Below are 24,820 nucleotides of genomic sequence, written 5' to 3'. Positions count from 1 at the left end.
AACTCGTCCATGTTGGGCAGAGCTGTTGCGGTCGCATTGGCGGCCCCCAGGTCTCGAGCGGGGGAGGCCGCCGAGCCCCTTGACGCCTCACTCTCCTCCGACTCCTCGCCTGAGGATCGCCCCGAGGAGCCACTTTCGTGTCTCTTTCTTTTGTCCCTCTTGCCTTTTGTGTCTCCGGCCGATGCCGTCCTTCCTTCCCCGGTTCCGGTCACCTCGTTGCACGCCCCTCGTGCTGCCTCTGCTGCGCTTGGTGCCGTCCCTGTCTGTTCGATGGTGTTAGAGGCCTCGCCCCGAGTCGTCCCATGCGCCGTGGTCACGCCTGTGTTACTCCCCGCCGCTGAGTCTGTCGCCGCCTCTGCTCTCACTCCGCCGGCCGCTGGCTGCTCGCCCGCACCGGTTACAGGTCCAGTGTACCATGGCGGTGGGACCTGCCACCATGGTGGGTACATCTGCGCTTGCCATGCGTTGTAACTGTAAGGGCCGCCCTCTTGGGTCCGCTGTGCCGATGTTGTCGCCTCCGCTCCGACCGGCCCCATCGGCGGCCACGAAGGCCAGCCCCACGGGGGTGCACCGTATCGTCCGGCCCCCGGCTGCGTCTCGATCGCTCCTGCAGCCTCTCCAGGCACGGTGTTGCCTTCGGCTGCCGGTGCCGTTGCCGGTCCCTTCGCAGCTCTTCCGGTCTGTCTCTTGTTTCCTTTATCCGCTTGACTTTGTTCCCACTCTCGAGCCTTGGCGGTGGCCGTCCTAAGGCGTTTGCCGCGATGCCCTCCCACCTCGACCGCGGGATCAGGTCTCGTCTTGGTTCCCGTCCGTGGTTCGGCCGCCTTCTGCTGTTGACTCCGTCCCCTTGTCTGCCTTGGTGGAGGGGCTGCGTTTTTTCCTTTAGCTGCCATTCTTGTGGTGCTGCAAGATCAATGTGTCCCGCTGATTTGAAATACTCCCTCTCGGCTGTAACGCTTGCTCCCGGCCTTGGATGTCTGAAAAAGGGGAACTCCCAGCTTTAAAATCACTTCGCCTTAACGTTCCTCCTCCTCTTAAAAGGTCCCTCCCCGGGGGAACTCGCTGCTCTAAAGTCCCGTGCTCCCCGGTTCTGGCCCCGGCGAAGATAAATCAAAGTTACTCACAGTTCAGCTGTACAGTCTCTCCCTGGTCGCTTGTATCCTCGGCTTTGCTCCAGTCCGGTCCGGGCCTTTTACATGCGGCTCCAACCTGCGCCGTCCAACGCTGGGACCAACAGGTGATGATTACCATGCGGCCCTGAGCTGCTCTCTGCCCTCCCGCGGGCCTGCCGACCGCGTGGTCGCCGGTCGCTGGGATCCGTGCTGTGGGGACGCTAAGCAGCGCTCCTCCTCCTTCGCTTTTTTTTTTTTTTTTTAATCTTTATTAATTTCCCGCTGCTTGCCGCGTCCCGAATCGCTCCCCCGAGCCGCAATCCGCCGATCCGCCGCGTCTGTGCGCTCGCGCTGCCTGTGCACCCGTGCGTCCTGAGCACTCGTGTGGCCTCCCGAAAACGTGAGCGCTGGCCAGCCGAAAAGGCCTGGCCCAGCGCTCACTCGGTATTTGAGGCCCGAGGTCTCGCGAGACCTCGGGCCGAGATTCCCGCGCCGCTGTGCACTGGCGTGATGACGTCACCGCGCGCCTGCGCGGCGACGCCATCACGTCCCGGCGCCTGCCCCGGCCCTCCCGACTCGTCCGGCCCGCCGTGGCACTCCTCCCACCGCCGCCTGGACCCGAGCCCCGGGACGCACACGGTAAGCCGCTCCCGGGGCGGGGAACAGGGGGGGGGGAAAGGTGGGAGGGGTCGACCGGACGGCAAGCGCCATGTTAGGGGGTCCCTCCCCGCAGGCGCTTGTCGGTCCGTCATTACATTTTGTTTCTGGTAGGTTTTGTGTTGATTCCTGTTTGTCACTGGTTCGGTTTGAAACTATTGAGAATAATGTTCTTGGATTATTTGCAAATTTTTCTATTTTATTGCTGAAATATTCTCTCTTAACATTAAGTATTAGCTGTTTGTAGAAAGCTAGATGCTTTCTGTATTTAGTTAGGTTCTCTGCTGTTTTGTGTTTTCTCCATTTTCTTTCCAGTGCTCTGAGAGTCCTTTTGGTATCTTTTACTTTTGTATTATGCCAGGGGTTATTTTGTTTTGCTTCATTTTTTCCTTTTTTTATCGATTTGATGGGGTTTATTTCGTCAGCTATTTTTTTGGTTGTTTCTAGCCATGTTTCTGTGGCGGAACTGCTGTTGTTGAAATCAATGTCTGTTAGTTTATCTTCTAGTTTGTCATTTAGTTTTTCAGTATTAAAAGGTGGTCTGTATTTGAATTCTAAGGGTTTATGATTTTGTTTGATTTGGGGTTTAAGGAATTTTATGTCGGAATGAATAAGGAAATGGTCTGACCATGGAATTTGTGTGTATTCAGATTTGCAGTGTTCTAGATAATTGTGGTTGATGAAGGTGAGATCCAGTGAATGTCCTGCTTTATGTGTTGGTTTATTTGTTATTAGCGAGAAGCCTAATGCTGCCATGGCGTCTAGTAGTGCTTGGCATGCGTTGGATAAAGGGTGGGCATCCATGCAAAGATTAAAATCTCCTAACACTATGGTTGGTCTGGAGATGTTTAAGTGTGTGGTAAGGAACTCAATTAGTGGTGATATATTTAATTCTAGGAGGCTCGGTGGGCAGTAGATAAGGCATATTTGCATATTGCTGGTATCAAAAATGGCAATTTCATTAATCTTATGTAACTTGGACTACTGTAACACACTGTACATGGAAATTCCTAATAAGTTACTATGGCGGCCATATTCAGTAAGAGGTCAATTTTAAGACCCGTGCGCGTCCATCTGCGCGCGGTTCCTGGCGTACGCATGTTATAAGTTTACCGCGCACATGCGTGTCGGATTTTAAATTCCGCGCACACATGTGCGGGCAGGTCGGGATTCTTGTGCGCGAGGGGTTTTTTTTTTTAAAAAGCAATGTGCAGTGACATGAGTAGGCCTTCCCCAGTTCCCTCCAATTAAGGAGGAGAATGGGAGTAAACTTCCTCCCTCATCCCTGACCCATAAACTAAACCTATCTAACCCCAATTTTATTATTATTTTTTTTAAATATTTACTGCTCCTACGGAGCAGAAGTAAACTCCGTGTCCCAGCTTCCCTTGGATATCATCTAATGGCGTTGTCCCAGACTGCCCCCGCCCAGACCCTGCCCCTTTTTTCAGGCTGGGCACTTCTGCATGTATCGGGGGTTACATGCGTGGCCGGGCCCTTTTGAAAAATGTGTGCAGTGTGCACTGGGCCCGGCCATGCGCATAATTCCTGATTTTTATGCGTGCAGGGCTTTTAATATTTGGGCGTATGCCAGTTAGTGGACAAGTTATCCTGCATATTCAGCAGGATAAATGTCTCACTGAATATAACCAGCCTAAAGTTAGCTGGTTACATATAGGTGGTCAATGACAACCTAACCGTACGTACGAATATAGCTGGATACGTTTTAGATATCCAGCCTTGTGTGGCCGGATAACATGCTGCTTAACCGGATATTTTTAAACAATATCTGGCTAAGTAGTGCTGTCATTACACCAACAAAATAAAAGTACAAACTAGAAGGCAGCCAATCCCCCTCCCTCACTTGTGGCACAGATAAAATAGGTTTGGCCGGGATGAGGAGGGTCAAGGGGAATTGGGGGATGAGGAGGGTCAAGGGGAATTGGGGGGTGGGGAGCGGGCACCAGCATTCTTCATTGTATATGGGTGGGGGAAGGCAGGAGGTAGCCTATCATTGTGTTTTATAAGCAGGACAGGGGACCAGGGCCTGGGGCATTGTCTTCAAGTTGTAAAAAGCTTTGGGGAGAGGAAGGGTAGGAGTAGGAGACTACAGCTTTAGTATCATGCTTTGGGGGGGGGGGGGGGGGGGAGGGAGGGATTGGCTGTCCTCTAGTTTGTACTTTCATTTTGTTGGGGTAATAATAGTGCTACTTAGTCAGATATTGTTTAAAGATATCCGGTTAAGTAGCATGTTATCCAGCCACACAAGTCCTAATAACTTTAGGCCTGCACAGAAGCAGGTCTAAAGTTATCTGGCTAATGTAGCCAGATATACTCAGTATTCAGCTAGGTTAGCTGGATAACTCAACCCCTCCCCAGAAAGCCCCTGAAAAGCTCCCTTTAAAAAAAAACCACACACAACTTATTTTCAAAAAATCATACAAAGACCAACTTTGCACAGAAACAGCGAAGAGACATATTTAAAAAAATAAATAAATAAAATGCAATTTCATGCTATGGAAAACTCTCTCCTAGTTAAATCCTTCCAATCATAGAGAGGGAGAGGAGAAACTAGAAGACAACACAAGAACACACCAAAAAAAAAATTTATAGAAAAAGCCATTGACATGAAAACCCATTCCAAAACATAGTACAGTCTACCCTTGATTACTTAGGAATGCAGATGGAACAATTAGTGCTCTCCTTTCTAAGCAAGTTTTCAATTGCTTAGGAACAAAAAAGACAGAACATTCAGATCTAGTCTTTACAATACACTTACATGGATATCTTAATAAAAAGGAGCCTCCTAAAGCCAGTACCTCCTGGCACAAAACCAGGAAACCTCTCCTTTTTTCTTGTATGAACCAAGAAATGCCCCCCCTTTATTTTTTTTTTATCCGGGGCTGAAAATAGCTATGTAAGCCATATAGACAGATAACTATTTCATTATCCATCTAAATGGCTTTTGAATATAGACATCTATGTGTTTTGCAATTAGTTCAAATGCATTGGCCAGAAAGATTACAAATATAATGAAAGAATAACCCTTGACTGGAGAAAAATTCATTGGTTACCCATAAATGAGAGGGTGAAGTTTAGAGTTTTAACTAATTCATAAAAACCCAAATTAAAAATGGCTTTGTCTAATTTGATTCAAGATCACATGCACTAAGTTCCTCAAGTCAGAATTTGTTAGCTGTTCCAACATTTAAGAATTAAAGATTAGCTTTTTCCTTCTGCCCCCCTGCACTGGGGACCAATGTGAGTTGCCCACCCCTTTCTGTGACTTGGATTTTCATATGCTTAGGTTGAGTTGTTAGATTAATTGTACTATTTACGTGACAGTGGTTGTCTTGTGAATTTTTTTCTGAATCTTCCAGCAATTGTTTATACAGGTTTACATCCTTTCATGTAATCTTGCCTATCAAGATGTCAACTTTTAGTTTGGGCAGGGTAACCGAGCCTGTGATGGAAGTTTCTCCTAGGATTTGCAATGTCAGCTGATGAGAGGTTTCTACTAACATGCAGGCCGATACAGTACAGTGCGCTCCGACGGACTTGGACGCGCGTTTTCCCTTACTCCTTATTCAGTAAGGGGAGGAAAACGCGCGTCCAACCCGCGGCACCTAATAGCGCCCTCAACATGCAAATGATTGTTGATGACCCTATTAGGTATGCGCGCGGGATACAGAAAGTAAAATGTGCAGCCAAGCCGCACATTTTACTTTCAGAAATTAGCGCCGACCCAAAGGTCGGCGCTAATTTCTTATGGCACCGGGAAAGTGCACAGAAAAGCAGTAAAAACTGCTTTTCTGTGCACCCTCCAACTTAATATCATAGCGATATTAAGTCGGAAATCCCGAAAAGTAAAAAAATAAATAAATAATAATTAAAAAATTTGAATTCGGCCCGCGGCTGTCGGGCCAAAAACCGGATGCTCAATTTTGCCGGCGTCCGGTTTCCGAGCCCGTGGCTGTCAGCGGGCTCGAGAACTGACGCCGGCAAAATTGAGCGTCGGCTGTCAAACCTGCTGACAGCGCCGCTCCTGTCAAAAGGAGGCACTAGGGACGCACTAGTGTTCCTAGCGCCTCCTTTTCCCCATTTTTACCGCGTCACCTAATTTAAATACATAATCGCGTGCACAGGCGAAGGGCCGGTACGCGCGCCGGGAGAGCGGGCGTTCGTCCCCTCTCCCGTGGACTTTACTGTATCGGCCCGATGGTGGGGTTTGTCTGCCTCCTGGGTCATTAGGCTCTGGTGTGGGGGCTGATGCAGCCATATCATGGCCCCAGGGACTTGCAGACCTGCTTGAACAGGGTGGGCTGTCCAGTAAGCCTCGGGCCAAGTTGTTCCTGGCTAGGATCATAGTCTTGCTTGTTTGGTGCAGGTCACTGTGTCTTTTCTTAGGTACCTAACTGGGTCATTCATCAAAGTGCATTATGGCATTATCGTGAGCATTAATGCCCTAACGCCCACGATAACGTCATAATGCATGCATTATTTATCGCATAATGAGATGCAAATTGAAATTTTTTAAATTTATTCAAAAGGGAGGAATTTGGGAGGGGTTCATGAAAATGAGGGGCATCAATGCAGCATGTGGCAGCACAACACAAGTTATTTCTGGTGTTAAAAACGTGTGATAACTACACCTTTTTTCCTGGTGTTAAGCAATGTGAAATGCCTGAAACGGAATGGATGATATTTATCGTCCATTCCTTTTCAGGTATGGAGAGGGGAGAGGGGAGAGGGGAAAGGGAGTGGAGTAGACTGTAGAGAGATCGAGCCTCTGGAGTGGTACACATAATTGTCATCTATTTATACCACTATAAGAGGGTCATCTAGTAACTCGAGTTGAAGTTTTGGTGGTGGACCAGGGTTTTGAGGCCAGTTTTACATGCACAGTCAAATATATGAACAGCACAGTACACATCGGTAAAGATTGGATGTGATTTGGAATGAGGATTGATACACAAAGATGAGATTTCTCCAATGTTCTTCTTGCCCTAGCTTGATGCATCTCTACCTGGGTACAATCAAGCTAGGAGAGGGAACATTGGAGAAATATCATCTTTGTGTATCTTTCCTCATTCCAAATCACCTCTCTCCCTCTCTCTCTAGCCCAGAGTAGCCCAAAATAAGAAAAGGCCTGTCTGGGCACTTCGCAACTTGCGAAGTAAAATTATCGCGGGGTGCGATAAATTTAACGTGCGCTGCGATAACATACCTATGCGGAGTGCTACAGTAGCACACAGTGCGGTAACTCAAAAAGAATCCTTACCACTCCCCATTTCCTTATCACGGGCATTATTCATGCAAAATTTATAGTATTTTGATGAATCTAGGCCTAAGTTAGCAAAGTAACATTGTAAATGATGGCAGATAAAGACCCTCATGAGAGACTTCTAAGAAAACTAAAAAGTCATGGGATAGGAGGCGATGTCCTTTCGTGGATTACAAACTGGTTAAAAGACAGGAAACAGAGAGTTGGATTAAATGGTCAATTTTCTCAGTGGAAAAGAGTCAACAGTGGAGTGCCTCAGGGATCTGTACTTGGACCGGTGCTTTTCAATATATTTATAAATGATGTGAAAAGGAATGCGATAAGTGAGGTTATCAAATTTGCAGATGATACAAAATTATTCAGAGTAGTTAAATTACAAGCAGTTTGTGATACATTGCAGGACCACCTTGCGAGACTGGAAGATTGGGCATCGAAATGGCAGGTGAAATTTAATGTGGACAAGTGCAAAGTGTTGCATATAGGGAAAAATAACCCATGCTGTAGTTACACGATGTTAGGTTCCATATTAGGAGCTACCACTCAGGAAAAAGATCTAGGCATCCTAATGGATAATGCTTTGAAATCATCAGCTCAGTGTGCTGCAGCAGTCAAAAAAGCAAACAGAATTTGTTTAAATCTTTTCTATATCGTCGTTAAGACAGATACTGTCACAACGGTTTACAGTAAGGCACATAAAATAATGTTGCTAAAATATATCAATTTACACAGGTGCCATAATGGTTCAGTAACGGTTTTGTAAACAATATTAATTGGTAAATGTGATAAATCATGTCCAAATCTCTCTGTATCAGTTTTGAATACAAGAATAGCTTTATAATTGTAACTTTATCCTTTAGTGATGAACAAAAAAATAAAAATAAACTACACACATTTTGAATACGGTGATGTGTGTGGATGTTCTATTTTAGGAATTACTAAGAAGGGATTGGTTAACAAAACTTAAAATGTCATAATGCCTCTGTATCGCTCCATGGTGAGACCGCACCTTGAATAATGTGTATGATTCTGGTCGCCGCATCTAAAAAAAGATATAGTTGCGATGGAGAAGGTACAGAGAAAGGCGACCAAAATGACCACCTTCAAATGGTTCGAATCATTTCTCAGTAACAGAGGCTACAGAGTCGGAATCAACAATAAAGAGTCCCCTCGCATCAATTCATCATTAGGAGTTCCACAGGGCTCCTCTCCTAGTCTCCCACTCTCTTCAATATATATCTCCTTCCCCTATGCCAGCTCCTAACAAATCTAAAATACTTCCTTTACACAGACAACGTGCAAATTTTGATCCCCATAACAGAATCCAACACAAAAACACTCAAATACTGGGAAAACTGCCTCCAAGAGATCAACCTCCTCCTCACTAACCTAAACCTGATACTCAATTCAGCTAAGACCGAACTCCTCATCTCTCCAGACAATAGTGTTCCCCCTCAAAAGACACTCACTACCACCTTCGTCACCCAAGCAAGAGACTTGGGAGTACTAATCGACAATCGCCTGAATTTAAAAACATTCAACCACCACACAACCAAGGACTGCTTCTATAAACTGCAGGTACTAAAAAGAATAAAACCACTTCTTCACTTTCAAGATTTTAGAACTGTCCTCCAAGCTGTTCTATTCTCCAAGATAGACTACTGCAATTCCATCTTGCTAGGTCTCCCCGCCGCCTCCATCAAACTTCTTCAGATGCTTCAAAATGCGGCGGCCAGAATCTTAAACACTTGCAGAAGAGACCACATCACACCCATCCTCAGAAATTTACACTGGCTACAGAATTCTACACAAGTCACTCACCATCATCCTCAAAACCATCCATAACCGAACCCCTCTTGACCTTCAACTCCCACTCAAAATACACACCTCATCTAGACCTATCAGAGAAGCCTACAGAGGATCCTTGCATACCCCCCCAACTAAATCCACCCATCTACAAATAGAGAATGGGCCTTCTCCACAGCAGGACCAACCATATGGAATGCTATTCCTATTGAACTCAGACAAGAACCCTGCCTGTTGACATTTAGAAAAAGGCTTAAGACTTGGTTATTTAAACAGGCCTTTCCCTAAACCATCAATCTGCCATAGCTCTCATTACCGATCATTCAGCACACTGTAAATATTTGTTTCTGTCTTTGAGTTACTTTCTGCTTTGTCTTCTTCTTCCCCCAGTTCCATTACCCTGTTTTATTGTAACTTTTGCCTCTCTTATCTGATTTAATATTTAATATTCAGTATTTAAGGTTATGTTGTTTTTTACCCCGGATCCCTGTAAACCGATATATGATTGTATCATGAATGCCAGTATAAAAAAAGCATTAAATAAATAAATAAATAAAGGGGATGGAACAGCTCCTCTAGGAGGAAAGGCTATAGAGATTAGGGCTGTTCAGCTTGGAGAAGAGACGGCTGAGGAGGGATATAATAGAGGTCTTGAACAAGTAGATGTGAATCGATTATTTACACTTTCAGATAATAGAAGGACTAGGGGACACACCATGAAGTTAGCAAGTGGCACATTTAAGACTAACCGGAGAAAATTCTTTTCCCCTCAGCACAGAATTAAGCTCTGGAATTTGTTCTCAGAGGATGTGGTTAGTGCAGTTAGAGTAGATGGGTTTAAAAAAGGTTTGGATATGTTCTTGGAGGAGAAGTCCATTAACTGCTATGAATCAAGCTGACTTAGGGAATGGCCTCTGCTATTACTGGAATCAGCAGCATGGGATCTTCTTAGTACTTCTTGGGTACTTGCCAGGTTCTTCTGGCCTGTTTTGACCTCTGTTGGAAACAGGATGCTGAGCTTGATGGTCCCTTGGTCTGACCCAGCATGGCAATTTCTTAAGTTCTTAAAAAGATCCATCTAGTCTGCCCAGCAAGGTTTTTAGGGTTCTAACTGCAGTTCTGTGCAAGTTACCCCATGCTTTAATTTTTTTATGTTTAGGCATTCAACTTGTGATGAAATACCAGCATATGAAATCTAGAAAAGACAATTCATTGTATATTGGCTCTCCAAATCATAAATACTAAAACCTGTTTCTCAGATACCATGGAAGTGAGGCACAAGTTTTGTCTTGTAATATTTCTAAGCAACCTCATCATTGTTTACCTGCGTGAACTCTGCAGCTGTAGAATTTGGAACTATAGCAATGCTGTAAAATTCAATCAGAAAGACAATGGGCAAGAATCCTCCATTTATTATATGTGGAGATGCACAAATGTTGCCCAAACTTCTAAACTATTTAACTATTTTACCTGTACCATATTATAATATTCCAGTATTCATATTTTTAACTATGAGTGAAGGAGTAGTCCAATAATAATAATGCTTTTAATCGTGTTTGAAGGATCCCAAAAAAAGTAATCACCTTTCTCGAATTACCAGACTTCAAATAAGGAAATAGATCAAATGAGAAAAAATGAAAATGAAATAATGGAAAAAAAAATTCTTTTTTTTTTACAATTTTTTTTTCTGTAATCCACTGTGAGAAGTACTGGGATTCAGTAAAACTACGACATTTATAATTCCAATTGGATAATATGTGTTGGTGTATTCATGGAATCCTGTGTGTCAGTTAATTGTTAGGTCTCAGTCAATTCATTTTTGCCCCAGTTATCAATCTTCACACATTATAAATCTGTAAGGTATAAATGGGATAAGACACTAGTCCAGCTGACAGATATAATTTTCATTTCATAGTTTTTTCATAGTACTTTAAGATGATAAAAAAAACCCATAATAATGCAAATTATTTTTTATGAATTAAATTATGTCAGGAGCAGCAACTTCTTTTACAATCAGGATCAGAAACAGGGAAAACAGATGGATTTTGCATGGCCAAAGTTATTGCATAGACATTTTATCACTCCTGATTTGGATTCAACTGTAAATAATTTATTTACCGTCATTCTCTCTCCCTACCTGTAGCAGCTTGCTAAGAATAAACGAGCAGATATAAATGAAAGAGCAGGGACCTATGACAAAATGATAAACTCAGGAATTGAGTTAAACTGGCTAGAAAACGTAAGTTTTGAGTTTAAAGTGGAAGACATGAAGAGGAATCCTGAATATTGTATCTAAAGGGAAAGATGCACACATTGGAAGAGGCCTTCTTCTGCAGAAGACACACAACTAGGGCCCATCAAGAGCAGCAGTAGCTACATTGTGACAAGCAGTGATGCTCTCCAGTCATGCTATTCCTGAACCTGTTACCAAATGTGGGCACCAATGACCCTTACACATGGCTGGGTATAATTGATGTGAGGCAACACAGGGGAAATACCTTACTCTGTAAAGGCATAGATAAAGCTTCTCTGCCTTTTTTTTTTTTTTTTTTGCAATCTTAGATTGGGCCATGGAGGGGAGACTATGGCAATGAAATAACAGGCATGGACAAGGAAACTGGATGGGAAAAAGCTATGATTATTACTGGAATAATTCTAAATCTGCAGGCCCTATCCTCCTTGCAGGCACTCACCCTGGAAGGCCGGGGTGGCGGGGGTGAATTAGACAGGGGTACCCACTGGTAGGCGTGATTGACAAACTGAAGAGTAGTAAATCACCTGGACCGGATGGTATACACCCCAGAGTTCTGAAGGAACTAAAAAATGAAATTTCAGACCTATTAGTAAAAATTTGTAACTTATCATTAAAATCATCCATTGTACCTGAAGACTGGAGGATAGCAAATGTAACCCCAATATTTAAAAAGGGCTCCAGGGGCGATCCGGGAAACTACAGACCGGTTAGCCTGACTTCAGTGCCAGGTAAAATAGTGGAAAGTATTCTAAACATCAAAATCACAGAACATATAGAAAGACATGGTTTAATGGAACAAAGTGAGCATGGCTTTACCAGGGCAAGTCTTGCCTCACAAATCTGCTTCACTTTTTTGAAGGAGTTAATAAACATGTGGATAAAGGTGAACCGGTAGATATAGTATACTTGGATTTCAGAAGGCGTTTGACAAAGTTCCTCATGAGAGGCTTCTAGGAAAAGTAAAAAGACATGGGATAGGTGGCGATGTCCTTTCGTGGATTGCAAACTGGCTAAAAGACAGGAAACAGAGAGTAGGATTGAATGGGCAATTTTCTCAGTGGAAGGGAGTGGACAGTGGAGTGCCTCAGGGATCTGTATTGGGACCCTTACTGTTCAATATATTTATAAATGATCTGGAAAGAAATACGACGAGTGAGATAATCAAATTTGCAGATGACACAAAATTGTTCAGAGTAGTTAAATCACAAGCAGATTGTGATAAATTGCAGGAAGACCTTGTGAGACTGGAAAATTGGGCATCCAAATGGCAGATGAAATTTAATGTGGATAAGTGCAAGGTGATGCATATAGGGAAAAATAACCCATGCTATAATTACACAATGTTGGGTTCCATATTAGGTGCTACAACCCAAGAAAGAGATCTAGGTGTCATAGTGGATAACACATTGAAATCGTCGGTGCAGTGTGTTGCGGCAGTCAAAAAAGCAAACAGAATGTTGGGAATTATTAGAAAAGGAATGATGAATAAAACAGAAAATGTCATAATGCCTCTGTATCGCTCCATGATGAGACCGCACCTTGAATACTGTGTACAATTCTGGTCGCCGCATCTCAAAAAAGATATAATTGCGATGGAGAAGGTACAGAGAAGGGCTACCAAAATGATAAGGGGAATGGAACAACTCCCCTATGAGGAAAGACTAAAGAGGTTAGGACTTTTCAGCTTGGAGAAAAGACGACTGAGGGGGAATATGATAGAGGTGTTTAAAATCATGAGAGGTCTAGAACGGGTAGATGTGAATCGGTTATTTACTCTTTCGGATAGTAGAAAGACTAGGGGGCACTCCATGAAGTTAGCATGGGGCACATTTAAAACTAATCGGAGAAAGTTCTTTTTTACTCAACGCACAATTAAACTCTGGAATTTGTTGCCAGAGAATGTGGTTTCGTGCAGTTAGTATAGCTGTGTTTAAAAAAGGATTGGATAAGTTCTTGGAGGAGAAGTCCATTACCTGCTATTAAGTTCACTTAGAGAATAGCCACTGCCATTAGCAATGGTTACATGGAATAGACTTAGTTTTTGGGTACTTGCCAGGTTCTTATGGCCTGGATTGGCCACTGTTGGAAACAGGATGCTGGGCTTGATGGACCCTTGGTCTGACCCAGTATGGCATTTTCTTATGTTCTTAAGTTGCAGTCCCTTACCAACCCTCCCCCCCCCTCGGTTTTACCTGAACTCTGTGAGACATGGGTAGGGGTATTAAGAGAGCAGTTAACAGTATGATCAACTGTCTTCATCATTAACCATATGAGAACAGATAAAGAGCAAAACATGTACACCCTGAAGGACATGAGGATACTGGTCAGCAGACAGAACACATCTCCATTTACACCCTAGCTAAAATAAGAGTGTTACCACCAGCCATCCCTGTCACATTATCCTATGTGGGCTCTACTCTCCAAGACTGACTGCATCTGAGTTTGGGCAGAGGATCCCATCTGGCTGTGACAGTGGGCGCTCTCCTGCCTTGGGTGCACTCACACGAGGGAGGGGTGTGTGAAGCATCAACAGGAACATCAATACCACCCATTCCTATAGTGCTCAAGCCAACCATAAAAGGGTTTTTGTGTGTATGTGTGTGTTTATAAATAGTGGGCGGAGAGACAGTGGAACTAGAGACAATGCGGGAACCAGCAGATACGTCCCTTTCAGATTTGCGGCTACTGTGGAGTGGGCAACCACTCAGTTTGGCTATATTTGGTTACTAATGAATATCTTTGGCTTTGTTTGAGTGGTTTTAGAATTCATATTGCAAATTACAAAGACTCCAACCTAATTTATTGCCAGAGAATATATTTTGAGTTGTCTAGGTAGTATCCTGCTTTATAAAGAGTTGCTAGTATATGCAGCACCTGAATAATGATACTGATTTAAAGAATAATCAAATCAGAGCTAAAGTAAGGCAAAAATGTGGGAAATACGTATATCTTCGCATAATCTAGATAATGGTCAGATAATGGCAAAATGAAATTACTATTTACAAGTTTCAAACATGTGCTAATTCAACCCCTTTTTGTATATGCTATCACATATCCAGTATATGTGGACATATTTTATCTGTGCAAATCATAGGCATATTTTGCAGATATACCAATATTACTCTCTTTATGGATCTAAGAAAATGGGTCCCTTGTTTTAGGGTTAAGGATTCCACTTGTCTGAAAAAGCTTCTAATATAATAGATCTAACTAAATTAGACAATCAAAATATTTGGCAGAATTTGCCAACTTAAAAAATTTAGAAAGGACAATGAAAAGGATCATGGCAGAATCTGTGGCAATGTAGAAATCGTGCTGAACAGATTTTAGTAAGTAGTGGAATACAAGTATTTTAAATAAATAAATCTTATATTTTTTCAAATTCAGCATCATTCCCTTCATTATCTTCATACATACTTAAACCCCCCCCCCCCCCCCAAAACAGAGCTTCTCTCTAGCCCCAATTCCCTCTTAAGCAGTTCAGAACCAGTATAAGAACATGCCATACTGGGTCAGACCAAGGGTCCATCAAGCCCAGCATCCTGTTTCCAACAGTGGCCAATCCAGGCCATAAGAAACCTGGCAAGTACCCAAAAACTAAATCTATTTCATGTTACCGTTGCTAGTAATAGCAGTGGCTATTTTCTAAGTCAACTAACTTAATTAATAGCAGGTAATGGACTTCTCCTCCACGTCCTCTGGCAACAAATTCCATAGTTTAATTGTGCATTGAGTGAAGAACTTTCTCCGATTAGTTTCAAATGTGCCACATGCTAACTTCATGGAGTGCCCCTAGTCTTTTTATTATCTGAAATACTAAATAACCGATTCACATCTACCTGTTCTCGACCTCTCATGATTTTAAACACCTCTATCATATCCCTCCTTCAACCGTCTCTTCTCCAAGCTGAAAAGTCCTAACCTCTTTAGTCTTTCCTCATAGGGGAGCTGTTCCATTCCCTTTATCATTTTGGTCGCCCTTCTCTGTACCTTCTCTATCGCAATTATATCTTTTTTGAGATGCAGCGACCAGAATTGTACCCAGTACTTAAGGTGGGGTCTCGCCATGGAGCGATACAGAGGCATTATGACATCTTCCGTTTTATTCACCATTCCCGTCCTAATAATTCCCAACATTCTGTTTGCTTTTTTTGACTGCCGCAGCACATTGAACTGTCGATTTCAATGTGTTATCCACTATGACGCCTAGACCTCTTTCTTGGGTAGTAGCACCTAATATGGAACCTAACATTGTGTAACTATAGCATGGGTTATTTTTCCCTATGTGCATCACCTTGCACTTATCCACATTAAATTTCATCTGCCATTTTGATGCCCAATTTTCCAGTCTCACAAAGTCTTCCTGCAATTTATCACAGTCTGTGATTTAACTACTCTAAACAATTTTGTATCATCTGCAAATGTGATTACCTCACTCGTCGTATTTCTTTCTAGATCATTTATAAATATATTGAAAAGTAAGGGTCCCAATACAGATCCCTGAGGCACTCCACTGCCCACTCCCTTCCACTGAGAAAATTGTCCATTTAATCCTACTCTCTGTTTCCTGTCTTTTAGCCAGTTTGTAATCCACAAAAGGACATCGCTACCTATACCATGACTTTTTACTTTTTCTAGAAGCTTCTCATGAGGAACTTTATCCTATGTATAGCTCCCATTGAATGAAGCATGAAATAAATGAATGAAAGGTTTACTTGTCTGAGGTCCCAATAAGTAGTTCAAATCTCCATCCAGCAGAAGCTTCTATGGGTTTAGGGTCTAGCTGGTTTGTCCTCCCAGCTCTTTGGCAGGAATTTCCTGCTGGTGGCCATCTTGTTTCCTTTCTGGACAAATATAATTTCCAGGCTTCAAGTCAGCAGGTTGCGAGAGCTTGGCTCTCATTTTTTGGCCCCATCGTTCAAGTCCTGCTTCCAATGTTCATCTTGTATTGACTCAAGCTTATCCCTCACTTCTCCGGATCTGCTGATTTGTCTCATCTGGACTTCCTATTTCCAGTTTGCTTGAGTTCCACAATGCATTCCTACTTAGACCTGGTTTGAAGACTACCTCCTAAGCCCTGCCAGCCACCAGCACTCAAGGGGAAGGTGACCATTGTCCTGCCACTGTTTCTTTTGGAACCCATTTGACTTACCTTTACTGGCCACTCCGGCCGGAGGGTCACACCTTCGGCAGACTACTATGAGGGAGTGTACAAAAAACTCTCTTAGACTACCTTAAAGTTCTGGGCACAGCTGTCTTGCTCGGTCCTCCTTAAGGGTGAGACCCACAGGGAATCCTGGTTGAAGAAAGGGGCCCTGGCACCAGAGTTTAAGACCTCAGGGCCCAAAAAGGTTAGACGGGCCCTGGGAAGCAGAGAGTGATATACTATATGCCAGAACCTGTTATGTCTAAAGGTGAGCTGCACTAAATGTTTTGACGTGAAGTTTAAGTGAAATGCACTGAACTGTATTAAATGGTTTTGATTTGAAGTTAAGGTGAACTGCACTGTATTTTTTGAGACTTGAAGTCAGGCTGTGCTGCTCTTTTTGTTTCTGTAAATAAAGAGCACTGAAGAGAACAGCCATAGTCTGTATCCTTTTTCCTCTGATTGTTCTATTGTGCCACAACTTTTGATAGACTTTTTCCTGTACATGTTAAAAGTAATTAAATTATGAATGCTTATGAAAGATGCGTGAATATGCAGTAGCTAAGGTAGAGGCTTGACAACTGGTGTTATCACTCACAAATTTCAACTTATGTGATTTCAACTCCTTTGGGGGCATACCACCATATACCTAATATATATGCACATTTGTTTTTGTCTTATTTCTTTGCGTTAATACTTCTTTTATTAGTAATATTTTTGTGGATTTTTTTCAGCTCAATATATTGTAATTCTTTAATTGCATGTCCAATTTTTTTGTAAATCCTTTTCTGCTATTAATTGCATCAGTAGCATGGGATCTTCTTAGTGTTTGGGTAATTGCCAGGTTCTTGTGGCCTGGTTTGGCCTCTGTTAGAAACAGAATGCTGGGCTAGATGGACCCTTGGTCTGACCCAGCATGGCAATTTCTTAGGTTCTTATGTTCTTAATAAACTTATTTGCCCAAAAATGTAAATTTGTATCAGTATGACTGCAAGAGGTTTTGCTAAGGATCAGTCCAGAAACTCATCCAGTTTGCTTAGATAACTTGTACTGAAAATAATAAGAATGGCTAACTATAAGAAATTTTCAAAAACTTACAGCTAAAGACAGTAAAACTATGATGGTATGCAATTCTGCTACTTAAATAACTCCAGTCTCGTGTTTATCCAGAGACATGATTTACTGATCACAGTTACAATAAAAAACTAAAAACATCTGAGAAAAATTCCAAAGTTCTGTTGGTTTGGAGATTAAATTTTATCACAATTTATTGAATTTGTATTTGCAATCAAATGGGCCAAAGTCCTTCACTGAAATGAACTGGAACCCTGGGAAGTTTTTCTAATAATGCCGGCTCATTTACATGGATCATGGAACTGAAGAAAAACTTGATCTCTCTGGGGTACAACATAAATACAATACAAAACAAAATTAATGCATCATAAATAAAACAAAATATGACAGACAATAACATTAGAGAAAACTTGTTCAGAGAGGCTTTCACTTCTTTTACTTAAGTTAAGTAACATTCCAGAAGATGTAATTCACCTGGAAGTATATTCCATAAAATGGGTGTAGCTACTGCGAGTGGGTTTCCGTTAAGCAAATATTCTTCACAGAGCATATTTTCAACAGCCTTAAATATTGTATAGGCGTACACACTGATATGGCAGTGCAGATAAATTATGGAGCATTATTATGCAAAGCTTTATGCGGCAACATAAGAATCTTAAATCTGATCCAGTAACTTACCGGAAGCCAATGAAGAAAAAACTGTTTAGGCAACATACGCTTGCAGTATGAAGCACCAGAAATAATCCAGACCTCTGCATTTGAAGGACATTCTGTAGATAATTAGGCAGGTCTAAATACAGGTAGTTGCAATAATCTACTCGTGATGGCATACAGTGTAGTTAAGTTTTGTAGAAAGATATAGTTTTGAATGATTTTCCTCATGTAATTTAGCAACATATGAATAGCTAATCAGGTCATTTACATTTTTTGAGCTCATTAGTAAATTTTGTATAAAGTGTTCAAATGAAACTGTGTGCAAAAACAGTGCCATGCAAGCACCAAATACCATGCATTTTCTGTAGACAAGTGCGAAAATATAGGTCATGATAAAGAAATTTAGGCAAAAAGCCACATGTGACTCACCTGGTCCGACTGAAATTTTTCCAGGTCAAACCAGACAGGCACATGATCGGATATTATCAGGGGCCCAATGTAGAGAAGGCTCCCCCTATCCACTAGCAAATAATCAACCCTCGATTGGGTACTATGTGCCCTAGAAATGTGTGTAAATTCTTTATCTAAAGGAAGCAACGTTCGCCAAACATCCACTAAATCTAGCACAGAACACATACAGGATCCCCATATTTAAACTCTGCATCGGCATCCACGCTGTTTGTGACCTGTCAAAGCTGGTATCCATTACACAATTGAAATCCCCCCAACCACCATCGGGATATGCATAGATGGCACCAAATGTTTTATAAGTTTCTGGAAAAACCTGTGATCATAGTTATTTTGGGCATATATATTGCATAGTGGTTACCTTCAACAATGACATAACGGCCATCTACATCAGCGGTAACCCAGGTATCTTGAAAAGGAATAGTCTTCCCAATTAAAACTGCTACCCCTGCTTTCTTGGAATCCGATTGAGCAGAGTAGGCCTTACCCACCCATTGCCTACATAATGTTTGGTGTTCAACGGCATCAAGATGTGTTTCCTGCAATATTGCTATACGTGCCTTCCAACTCTGTAAGTCTTGCAGTACTTTAAAACGCGTAGTCATGGATCCTATATCACATACATTCCACGTAAACCAACCGACTTATAATACGTGTTTGCTTCTGTGGCCAGCTTCTTTTCAAATTCTCTTTTTGCTGCTTTATCAAAGATTCAAATCTAACTTGCTGAAGCTTTTGTTTTCCCTATTTTCTTCAGTTGGATCCTTCTTCCAATTTTTTGAAAGAAGTTCTTTTGGCTAAAATGGCCTCTTTTCATCTTACCTTTTAACCATGCCAGCATTCATTTTGCCTTCCTTTCACCTTTTTTAATGCATGGAATATATCTCGGCAGGCTTCCAAGATAGTATTTTTAAACAATGTCCATGCCTGATGTAAACTCTTAACTTTTGGAACTACATCTTTTAGGTTTTGTTTTTTTTTAACGTCCCCATTTTATCAAAGTCTCCCTTTTGAAAGTTAAATACTATAGCAGTAGATTTACTTAATGTCCTTCCTCCAGTTAAGTCAAATTTGTTTGCATTATGACCATTGTTACCGAGTGACTTTCTGATCCAGTGCACATATTCATTCCCTTGGTTGACTGAAAGGAAGAATTGTCTAGAGGGAGCTTATCTTTTTATTTTATTTTTATTAGATTTGAAATAATCAAATATGAAACATCTGAAAAAAAACATGGACAATATGAAATTGTAAATATCTAAAATAATGAATATATCAAATAATGAAAAGCAGACACTTTGTATAAGCCTCCATTAGACCACTATAAAGAACTGGAGAAAAGAAAAAGGCCCTGGTGCATAAACTTACATAGAGGAAAAGATAAAGTAAAGAAGAAGAAAAAAATGTGATACTACTGAACGGATATATACTGCCATTTATAATTAATAATGCCATGAAGCTGTAACAAGCTAGGAACATTATTACATCTAGTATCTATGAAATCTCTCAGCTGGGCTGGATCATAAAACATATTTAACTGCATCCAAAATAACCAAACATTTACATGGGTATATTTACACAGATGGCACTTTGGGTCTCATGGCCGGAAACCCCCTCCTATGATCTTGCATTGCTTTAGCTAAATCAAGGAAAATCCAGAGTTTCTGACCTTTAAATTAAGCATCACAATAATGTAAAAACAAATTATAATTAGGATTCTTGCAGAAAGACATGTAATTAACTTTCGGCCCGATACAGTACAGTGCGCTGCGGCGGAGCGCACTGTTAACCTGCATTTAGACGCGCGTTTTCGATGCGCTAGCTTTACCCCTTATTCAGTAAGGGGTAATAGCGCGCCGAAAACGTGCTTCCAACTCCTCCGAAACTAATAGCCCCGCAACATGCAAATGCATGTTGATGGCCCTATTAGTTATGCCCGCGCGATTCAGAAAGTAAAATGCGCAGCCAAAGCCGCACATTTTACTTTCAGAAATTAGCGCCTACCCAAAGGTAGGCTTTAATTTCTCTCGGCACCGGGGACAGTGCACAGAAAAGCAGTAAAAACTGCTTTTCTGTGCACCCTCAGACTTAATATCATGGCGATATTAAGTTGGAGGTCCCGAAAGTTAAAAAAAAAAAGTTTAAAAAAAAATAAAATAAAAATGTGAAATCAGCCCGCGGCTTGAAAACCGGATGCTCAATTTTGCCAACGTCCAGTTTCTGAATCCGTGGCTGTCAGCGAGTTTGAGAACTGACGCCGGCAAACTTGAGCATCGGCTGTCAAACTCGCTGACAGCTGCCGCTCCTGTTCAAAAAGAGGCGCTAGGGACGCGCTAGTGTCCCTAGCGCCTCTTTTTACTGTGGGCCCTAATTTAAATAAATTTACTGAATCGCGCCCACAGGAGAGTGGCCTGGGCGCACGCCGGGAGAGCTCGCCCTCTCTCCCATGATTTTTACTGTATCGGCCTGAATGTAAATCTGGTAGAAATAATCTCTCCAAAACTTTCCAGAAAGTGTCTCTAGATGAAATCTTTATGTTATCTAAGACTGGAGAAAAGAATGGAGACCTAGCTGAAGGGGGAGAGGTCGAATCACAACTTGTTATGAATATACTTCTACCACAGAAACCTTTGGAAATAACTATGGACACTTTATGGACAGCTATAAATCATTAGAATTGGCTATAAACAAACTAACTCAGGTTACAGCTAACTCTCAACAAAAAATAATGAATGTGGAAACTATGGCTTTAACAGCTCAAAACAACTTGGTTAAATATGAAGGAAGATTAGAAAAAGAGGAAAATGTTCAGCAGAATCTTATTAAATCTGAATTAGTAAATCAAAAGAAATTGGAATATATAGAAAATCAACTAAAGTATACTAATTTAAGAGTTTTGAATTTTCCAAAACATAATCTATTACCAGCGGTAGAGATGTTTAAGGAGTATATGGTAAATATATTAAAAATACCTAATCAAGCATTACCTGCTTTAGAGAAAGTTTACTACATTCCCTTGAAAGCAGATAGAGGAATACAGTCAGGTAAAACGCAGCCAGGTATTTTAAATTTATCAGAAATAATTGAATCAATAGATACAGATATAATAACTAGAGCTACACTAGTGGTATCATTTGTTTTTCCTAAAGAAAGATACCATGTTGCGTCTGTTTCTAAGAAATAGACTAGAGAAATTCCATGGGTATCAGGTCTGGGTATACCCAGACCTATCTAGATCTATGCAGATCAGACGAAAAGAATTTCTGAAATTAAAATCAGAGGTACTTCTTAGAGGAGCTGGATTTATTCTAAAGTTTCCTTGTCAGTGTGAAGTAAATTATTTGTAGCACAAATATGTTTTTTTTTAACATCTGAGCTACAGGTTTTCTTAGATTCGCACCCCCCAGTACGGAATTAGGTTAGTGGCAATATATAAGATACCAATTGTATTCTCTTGAATATCTATAAATATTTCTTGAACATTCGCTCAGTAATATAAATTGTCATACCCTGGAATTTCCTGTGTAGAAACAGAATGATTGTAAATACTCCATATATTATTTGCTGGGAAAATTTATTATATATACATGTGATGAGTATTGAATCATCTGTATAATTATACAAAATGTTTTTGTGTAAAGATTATTGAAAATGCAAAAAAAAAAAAATTCCAGAAAGTCAGACAAATTGAGGAAGTTCCTCTACCCATTTGTTATCATGTCCAATATTTATAAATATGGTATCTTACAAAGTGCCTGATATGTATGACTAAGCCTATCTGAAGTGCTGACTGAATCTCTCTGAGATCATCCTGTTTATTTCTGCTTACACATGTTGTTGAAGGCTGTGTCAAGGCTGTATGCTCAAAGTTTGATGGCTGATCCATGGGAAATTGACGTAACCTAGCGAGTCCTCCAGGCAGTATTGCTCTGGAGCATTGAAATATCAACCATGTCTACCCTCTTGGAGTTGAGCATCTCTGAGAAACTGAGAAGACAAAGTTTCTACTTCATGCTCAATGCTCACCTACTTCAACTGAGGAGTTGAGTCTTTCAAGCAAAGACCTAATGATGAATTAAGCAGGATATATCACGACTCCTGGGTCTATCCTAGATCTAAGGCATCAATGAGACCTGACCAATAGCGCAACCTCAGTTAGCAACTTGGGCCTTCTCCTTGGGCTTCAAGACAAGCTTCCAATTGGTCAGATTTTACTGGACATATAATCACAGACTCATTCGTGCTTAGCCCAAGAGACATCTTGCCACCGAAGCCTTACAAACTTAGAAACATAAAAGCAGAAAAAGCCTATTACAGCCCATCCTGTCTGCCCATCCACAACTACTCAGCTTTACGATCCATACCCCTCACTCGGAGATCCTCTGTGTTTATTCATACCTCCCTAGAGTTCATATACTGTTCGTGTCTTTACCACATCTACGGAGAAGCTGTTCCATACATCCACTACCCTCTCTGTAAAGAAATATTTCCTTAGATTACTTGCAAGTTTACTCTTTCACCCTCATCCCATAACACCTTGTTCTAGATCCTCTTTTCCTTTGAAAGAGAACTGCCTCCTTTGCATAGAAGCATTAGTGATATTTAAATGTCTATCATATCTCCCATACATAATCTTTCCTCCAAGGTATACATGTTTCAATCTTTAAGTCTATCCCCATATGCTTTAGAACGAAGAACACTAATCATTTTAATAGCCACTCTATGGACCAACTCTAACCAGTTTATATCATTTTGAAGATGCGGTCTCCAGAACTGTACACAGTATTTCAAATGAAGTCTCAGCAGGGACTTGTACAAAGACAATATCACCTTTTTTCTGCTGACCATTTCTCTCCTATGCACCTAAGCATCTTTCTGGCTTTTGCCGTTGCCTTATCCACTTGTTTGGCCACCTTTAAGATCATCAGATATGATCATCCCAGATCCTATTCTTCTTTCATGCTTAGAATTCCTCCCCGCATGCTGTAACCTGGCCCTTGAGATTTTGCAGCCTAAATGCATAACTCTGCATTTTTTTTTTTTTAACATTAAATCTTAGCTGCCATTCCTCAAACTTCGCTAGATTCCTCCTCATGTTTTCCACACCCTTCCTGGTGTTATGTTTGGTAGCTTGCAGGACACTTTCTCTGGGCGTCTCTTTGAGAGGATTGTACCACATACGCTCCAGACCAGGGTCCTCCATAAGTGGACCATGTCCTTCCATGTAATTCCTCAGTTGGTGAGCCCAGTTTTCATAGGCTTATCTTGGTTTTAACTAAATCATCCAGTAATTTGTTCATATTGTTTGCTGTAATTTCCAATTGTTGGTTCTCTGTAAACCGAAGCGATATGTATTTGTACATGATCTCCGGTATAAAAAAGTTTTTAAATAAATAAAATAAATAAATTGAGTGGCAGTCCCTGTAACTAGCACATTGAGGTCCTTCTTGCACTACTACCTGTCTCTCTATAATCCAGCCTCCACCGTTCTTGATGGTGGCAGCTACCATGCCAGGGCTACCGCCACAATATGCTACTTATCAAGATGTCTTCTCAAAGCAATGGGCGGAGACCCTGCCCCCACATTGGTCGTATTACTGTGCCATAGACCTGCTACCAGAAAAGATGCCTCCCTGGGGAAGAGTCTACCCCCTATCTGTTCCAGAGACACAGGCGATGAGGCATAATCAAAGAGAATCTGGACAGGGGTTTTCTCCAGCCTTCATCCTCCACGGCAGGAGGTTTCTTCTTCATGGGCAAGGACGGCTCTCTCAGGACCTATATTGATTACAGGAGCTTAAACGCCATCATAAAGAAAAACTGGTACCCATTACTTCTCATCTTCAAGCTCTTTCATCGCCTACAAGGGGCAAATATTTTCATTAAATTGGATCTGCAGGGAGCGTACATTAGAGATGGGCACTAAGAATATTCAGTAATACCTTTTGGCCTGTGGTATTTGAGAACTGATGAAATAAATATTCCGAGACCACTTGTATTCCGTGGTGGTATACCTTGATGGCATTCTTATCTGCTATCAATCTCTGCTCCAATACAGAACACATGTTAAATAGGTACTGCAGAGATCATGCGATCATCACCTTTATGTTAAGTTGGAAAAGTGGCTCTTCGAGCAAGAACAACTTCCCTCTCCCTCGTCAATATACTTTGTTAGTATGCATTTTATTTCGTGATGATTTTTATTTTTATTTTACTTTGTTACAACTTATTTTAATTTCATATGTTTTATGTTATATTCACTCTATGAATGTTTTATTATAAACTGCCCCAAACCTTGGAGGGCACGGTATATAAGTATTTCGAAATAAATAAATAAATAAATAAACCCCTTCTTGCAAGTAAATTTT

General features: G+C 41.5%; 1 protein-coding gene across 12 annotated transcripts in view; it reads right to left on the bottom strand.

The window, feature by feature from the left end:
• The window catches only part of ARL15 (ADP ribosylation factor like GTPase 15), a 1,022,750-nt gene that overhangs the window by 332,671 nt on the left and 665,259 nt on the right, over positions 1-24,820 (bottom strand). The window contains exon 7 of one of the 12 annotated variants that reach the window (XM_029577362.1): positions 18,009-18,100. The exons of the other annotated variants lie outside the window; for them this stretch is intronic. Within the exon in view, the coding sequence (XP_029433222.1) occupies positions 18,009-18,100 (92 nt within the window). The remainder of the gene's footprint in view (positions 1-18,008; positions 18,101-24,820) is intronic. 12 annotated transcript variants of the gene reach the window in all.

Source organism: Rhinatrema bivittatum, chromosome 1, assembly GCF_901001135.1.
Source record: "Rhinatrema bivittatum chromosome 1, aRhiBiv1.1, whole genome shotgun sequence".
Lineage (NCBI taxonomy): Eukaryota > Metazoa > Chordata > Amphibia > Gymnophiona > Rhinatrematidae > Rhinatrema > Rhinatrema bivittatum.
This window is presented reverse-complemented; position numbering and strand designations above follow the sequence as displayed.